Below are 6,000 nucleotides of genomic sequence, written 5' to 3' on the forward strand. Positions count from 1 at the left end.
TTGTGGAGCTTAGGCACAGCCGGAGAGCCCTAAGGAGAGCAGCTCTCCTGGTGATGGTAAATCAGTGTGGGGCCACTGAGTGCTCTCCACGAAGGGAGCAAACCTCGAGGAGCTGGGGCTGGTGGGAAGTGGTGACCGAGGACCCTGCAATTGCACACCGTGCACGTCCCACATTGCTGTGGAATGCTTCAGCAGAACAGTTTCACAGCACCCACCTGTGTGCACCACAGACCCTGGCTAACGCTGAGTGCTCTGTGCTCGGCATCTGCTGCCTCTCTTTCCTCCCCTGGCCATTTGGTTTCCCCGCTCCCTACAGCCCGTCTCCTCGGACACAGCCTCAGCACAGGCGCTGGCTGTGCCCCGCGGGATCCGGGTGGCGAATGGGGCCGAGGGACGCCCCGGGGACCCTCCCGCGGAGGCGGCTCGGCCCCTACCCTCAAGTCCCGAGCGCTGCGCGGCGGTCCCCGTGCGCCCGGCGGGGCAGGACGCGCTCCCACGGCCGGTTCTCTCTTTCTCCGATTTTCTCTCCTTAATTCTTTTCTTTCCTTCCTCGCCCCTTCCCCTCTCCCCGCCGTGGGGGGAGGGAGGGAGAAATATTGTTCGCAGCGGTCGCTCACAAAGTGGCATCTGTGCACCCCGCGCCTGGCATCTGCGCTCCGTGCGCGCCCTCACCGGGCCGGGCTGCGCGCATCTGTCGGGCGCCTCCGCAGAGTGACAAAGCGCAGCGCGGGGCTCCGGGGGGGACGAGAGGATCGGAGGGAGCCCGGGCGGGGGGCGCGGGGCCGCGCTGTGCGGGGTGGGGGCGGCTGAGGGCCCCGAGAGGCTCGGGGGGAGGCGAGCATCGTGTCCATCCCCCCCCCCCGTCCGGTGCTCAAACAGCGGCCGGGAGACTGCGGCTTGCGAAACGTTTCCAGCGCCTGGCAGGCGGGGGCCGCGCTGGTTACCATATGTTTTCAATAAAATAAGACAAATAGGACCGGGAGATAGGGCTTGCAGTAAACCTGTTGTAAAGGAGCATAAAATGGGGCAATGTAAACGCGGCCGAGGGCCGCTCGGTGCCACCCCGCGTCGCAGGGCCCGGCCAGGTGCGAGCGGCAGCGCGACGCGAAGCCCCCGCGGGTTTTTATCACGTCCGCGGCGATATTGTGCCGGTTCTGCCCCCGTGGGTAAACACACCGGGCGGCTTTGTGCGGCGCGGGGCAGTTATCGGGAGGCGGCGGGGGAAGGTGATGTCACAATGCCGCTGTCCCGTCCGCCAGCAGGTGATGTCTGCCCCCGGCCCCGTGATTAATGCTTCCCAAAGCACTCCACTTTACAATCTCTTGTAATTATTTATTAAACGAAATCTATTTATTATTATTTTAGCAAACAGCGGTACCAGGTGGGGCTTTCTTTCCCTCTCCAGCTTTTGTTTGAAGGACGTTTGAAGTGGGCAGTCTGAGCCTTGCAAACTCGCTCGCCAGATTTTTTTGTCATCCAATTGCACAGGCACAAAAAAAAAAAGAAAAAAAAGAAAAAAAAAAGGCCTCGCTGGCCCTCCCTATTCATCCCCCGTCGCCCTCTCCGCAGCCCCTCCGCAAGGGCCGCCCGGGGCCGCACCCCCCCACCCCGCGGCCCCGCTCCGCCGCCCCCGACCGTCGCCCGCGGGGGAGCGCCGCCGCCACGCGCCGCTGGAGAGCCCCCGCTCCCCGCGCCGCCTCCCCCGCGGCCACGAACCGCGGCCGGGGGCTGCGGGCGGGCGGTGGGGAGAGGAAGGCGGGGCCCGGCCCTGGGCAGCGCCCCCCGCCCCGCCGCGGTCCGGCCCGGCCGCTGGCGGAGCCGTCGTCCCCGTGCGGTCGCCGCCGCGCCGTTTTGGTGATGGAACGGGGGGCTCCCGCCCCACCCGGACTGCGCCCCGAGGCCGAACCCGCTCGCCCCACCCGAGGGCTCTGTGCTGCACGAGGGGCTCCGGCCCCGCCGTCCGTGACCCCCCGCTCCGCGCCGGGCGAACGAGGGCAAGGAGGGGACCGCTCCCCGCCACCCGCTGCCGTCCGTGCGCAAAGCTCCGGACGCATTTTGCGCACAGAGCCCCGGCGGTGGGGCTGCCCTCCCCGGGCCGAGCGCGGGGCCGGCGGGACGCGGGGGGCCGGGGACACCCTGGGGGGACCCTTCCCCGGCGGGAGGCAGCCCCTGTTTCCCGAAGTGCGGCGGAGGGGCGGCGGGAGAGGGCAGCAGAGAGGGCTCCCCCTCCCCCGGCCGGGTGCCGGCGATCGGAGCCTGGGGGGCGCAGGGCGGGAGGGGCGGGAGGGGCTGCGGGGGCTCTCGCTCTGCCGGGCCGGGGCTGCGGGCGGTGCCGGGCCGGCACGCTCCCGACGGGCTGATAAGATAAAAGCGTGCCAAGGGGTGGGTGCGGGCGGGGGGGCGCGCACGCCGCCCGACTGGGAAATCCCCATTGTCTGCCGGCCCTATATATAGGGGCTTAACGGCAGTCGTGTGCCGGCCGCGCAACCCGTGCTGCCCGCGCTCTAGGGACGGCACGGGGCGGTCCCGGAGCCTTCCGCGAGCCTTTCCCGAGGGCGCGCAGGTGCAGTCGGCGGCGGCGGGGCGCAGCGGGGCCTCGGGGCCGGCTCCCCGCGGGCCGACGCCGCTCGGCTTCGCACGATGGCCCCGCAGAGCGACCGCGCCCCGGCCGCCGGGCAACCCTACTTAGGCGGCCCCGACGCCGCCGCATCCCCGGCCGCGGGCGGCTCCGCGGGCGCGGGCAGCCGGGGTGCGTCGCCCGCCCGCAGCGCGCTACCCCCGCGGGAGGTGGCCCGCAGGAAGGGGCTGGGGAAGGCGCGGCGCGGCCTTGGGAAGGCGCGTGGCGAGGGGCCGCTCAGCAAGCAGAAGCGAAGCCGGCGCATGAAAGCCAACGACCGGGAGAGGAACCGCATGCACCACCTCAACTCCGCCCTGGACGCGCTCCGCAGCGTCCTTCCCACCTTCCCCGACGACGCCAAGCTCACCAAGATCGAGACCCTCCGCTTCGCGCACAACTACATCTGGGCGCTCACGCAGAGCCTGCTCTTGGCCGAGCAGGGTTTGCCCGAGCCTCCCCCGCCGCCGCCCCCTGCCGCCGTCGCCGCCGCCGCCTCCCCCGGGCCCTGGGGCTCGCCCTGCCCCGCCGCCCCGCCGCCTGCTGCCCCGCGCCGCGGCCCCGCCGCCTTCCCCGCCTTCCTCTGAGCCCCCCGGGCCGCGCTCCGGCGCTGAACATCGCCCCCGGCCCGAGGGTTTCCCCGCTCACCTTGCGCCGGGGGCGGCGGCTGGGCCCCCCGTCCCGCCTAGCAGAGCAGGCCCGGGGTCGGGTGGGCAGACAGAAATCACGGTTTTGTACTCGGAAACGGTAAATTATATTAATTTGTCGCTATCGGTATTTATTGATTATATTTCATAACAAATATATATTTTGTATATAAGAGTATTTTGGGGAGAGGTGATCCGCATGTTTGTACCGTTGGAGGGGCCGCGGATGTATTCTTTTTCTTATTATTTTTTAGTTACTATTGGAAGAAGAGGAGAATAAAGTGTGTCGCGGTCAGACCTGTGCAACTCGCTGCTTTTCTTTCCAACAAGATCTTTCAAAATCGCGCGCAGTCCGGGCCGGGGAGGACAGCGCCGGCCTCGCGGAGGCCTGCGTGCTCTGTGCGCGCAGAGCAGCTCAGCGGGGTCCTGCATCCTTGAGCAACCTGCCGTGCGCTCTCCGGCACCCTGCGTGCATTTCGTGCCGTGCGTCCCCCGATTTTCAGATCCCGGTTTGCCTCCCGGGGCAGTTTTGGGCACGTCCCCGGGGTGCAGCGCTCCCGACGCCGAGTACCCGCGGCTGAGCGGCCCCGGCGCGACCCAGGCCTTCCCAGGAGGGCTCAGCCTCACGCAGGGCGCCGAGCTCGGGGCAGCTCCGCAGAGCCGGTGGGAAAAGGAACAGCGCCCACGCAGCGGCCCCGGGAGGAGGGGATCCCGCGAGTCCTCCCCGGCCCTTTCCTCCCGCGACTCAATTTGTAGCTGGAGATTTACGGCCGGGCGCCCTCCCCGCTCGGTGCTCCCCAGCGGGATGGTCGTCGCTAGACAAAGCGCCCTGCGAGGCCGAAAGCCCATTGTGATGCTAATTGTTCTCAGCTGAGCCCATTTGCCAGCAGCAAAGAGACGCTATAGAGGCAATTTGTAGAACAAAAGAAATTTGGTTACTGAAAACAAAGGCGCGCGCACAAACAGCCCCCCGGTCCCGCAACGATAGGGAAAAAAAAAAAAAAAAAGAGGCGAGAGCGAGGATGCGGGATTCCCGGGCGCCTCGTCCGGGCTCCGGTTGCGCTGTGCGCGGTCTGCGCGGAATCTGCGCGGGCGGTCCCGCTGCCGTCCCGCGGCGGCGCGCCGGGCCCTGGCCATGGTGCTGAAGGCGCCGCCGTGCGCTCCGTCCCCGGCCCGCGGGGTGGGGAGAGGGCCGCGAGGGGCTGATGCGCTCGGAAACCGCTGCCGGGTTATTTTGGGACGTATATGTGTTTTTTAAAGTTATCTGCTCTTCCTACCCCTCGGAGAACGCAGGCGGTGGGAGAGGCTGAGGCAGGGAGCAGGCAGCGTGCGCCCATCTGTGTGCGCTGCTCCCGAACGTGATCTATCTGCACCGCAGGTCAGACAGGCAGAATGAAAGACCTAACAGTTTTCCTCCCCTTCCCCCCTTGCTGCTTGAATTGCTTTTTGTTTTCATACCCTAACAGTCTGCAACGTGCTCCAAGGCCTCTGTGTGTGGCCACAGGCAAGAACCCGTGGTTATTTGGGTGATAAAATCATTTAACGCTTTCCCAGCTTCTCTCTGTATCGGAGAACATCACTCTTCTGTGTCTGCGTGTGCCACGGGACGGCGGGGATAACTGGATGGGTGCTGCAAAGGCAGCCTTTGGCAAAGCAGGCAAAAGGAACTCAGGGTGCGTATGGGCAGGAGAAGGGGCAAGGAAATGAAGCCCGGCGCGCAGCAGGCGTTACAGAAGTCTCAGAAGGAGATGTCACAGCTGGATTTCCAGAATGTGGCTGCTGCAGTGGACTTCGTGGCGTTGCAGATTCTTTTCTCTGGGAGTTTGGGATGCCTCTGGTCCTCTGTGGGGCTGTGTGTTGGGGGGTCGGATTTACTACCTCAGAAGAACTAGTGACTTCTTTAGGGGCCTGAATGCTTTTTTTCCCTCCTTTGCCTCCACATTATTAAGTTAATCATTGCTTGAACTGGTTGCTATGGTTTTGGCAAACCCATGGAAACTTGATAATGAAGAATGAAAGACTCCTTTTCCATTTATCTTTTTTTCTATGTTCAGTGCATGATGGTCTCATTTCTCCCCACGGGGCTGTCCCAGCGCCAGCGCCTGCCTTTATGCCACCGCACTTTGTGGTGGGAAGGGACAGGTGGCCGCAGGGACCCGCTCCAGCCCAGGGTGCAGGCTTGTGCCAGGTCTGTGCATGGAAATCCTGTGCAGAGCACTCGCCTTTTAGTTTTGCAAATGGAGGGGGGGATCCCCTCACTACAACATTTGGATTTAGATAGGAGATTTGGAATATGTAATATTATGCTTACTACTGCCACACCAATTCAGAATTTGTCCAGATTTTGGACAGCGAGCAGCTGAGACCAGCACCTGTCCATCAATACATTATGTGCATGGCTTGGAAAGGTCAGGCTCATGGCCAGGGCCAGCCAAGAGGAAGCAGCATGTCCCTTCCTCAGGGCAACAGACGTGTCCCCGCTCCTCCTTGTTCCCTTGCCTCCAAAAAGCGACCAAGTGTAGGGGATGCTGACGGGCTGAGGTGCTCCCCATCCCCATGGCCTCTCAGCAGCTGCAGGCATGAGATGCGCCCGTGGGCATGGGATACTCCATGGGCATGGGATGCTCCCACGTGCGGACCCAGAGCTCCTGCACTGCTGCACACTGCAGTGGAGCCACGCTCACCGGCAAAGAAAAGGCGAAGAATCGGGATTCTTTCACATGGCCAGTGCTCAAAAGT

At 64.6% G+C, this 6,000-nt stretch overlaps 1 protein-coding gene across 1 annotated transcript; it reads left to right on the plus strand.

Annotated features, from left to right (window-relative positions):
* The first annotated feature begins 2,593 nt into the window (after nucleotides 1–2,593).
* Nucleotides 2,594–4,135, plus strand: NEUROG3 (neurogenin 3). The gene is made up of 2 exons (XM_003641471.4): nucleotides 2,594–3,136; nucleotides 3,765–4,135. Exons 1-2 carry the CDS (start codon nucleotides 2,641–2,643, stop codon nucleotides 4,133–4,135), a joined length of 867 nt encoding a protein of 288 aa, XP_003641519.3. The 5' UTR covers nucleotides 2,594–2,640.
* The last annotated feature ends 1,865 nt before the right edge of the window (nucleotides 4,136–6,000 follow it).

Source organism: Gallus gallus, chromosome 6, assembly GCF_016699485.2.
Source record: "Gallus gallus isolate bGalGal1 chromosome 6, bGalGal1.mat.broiler.GRCg7b, whole genome shotgun sequence".
NCBI classification, from domain to species: domain Eukaryota; kingdom Metazoa; phylum Chordata; class Aves; order Galliformes; family Phasianidae; genus Gallus; species Gallus gallus.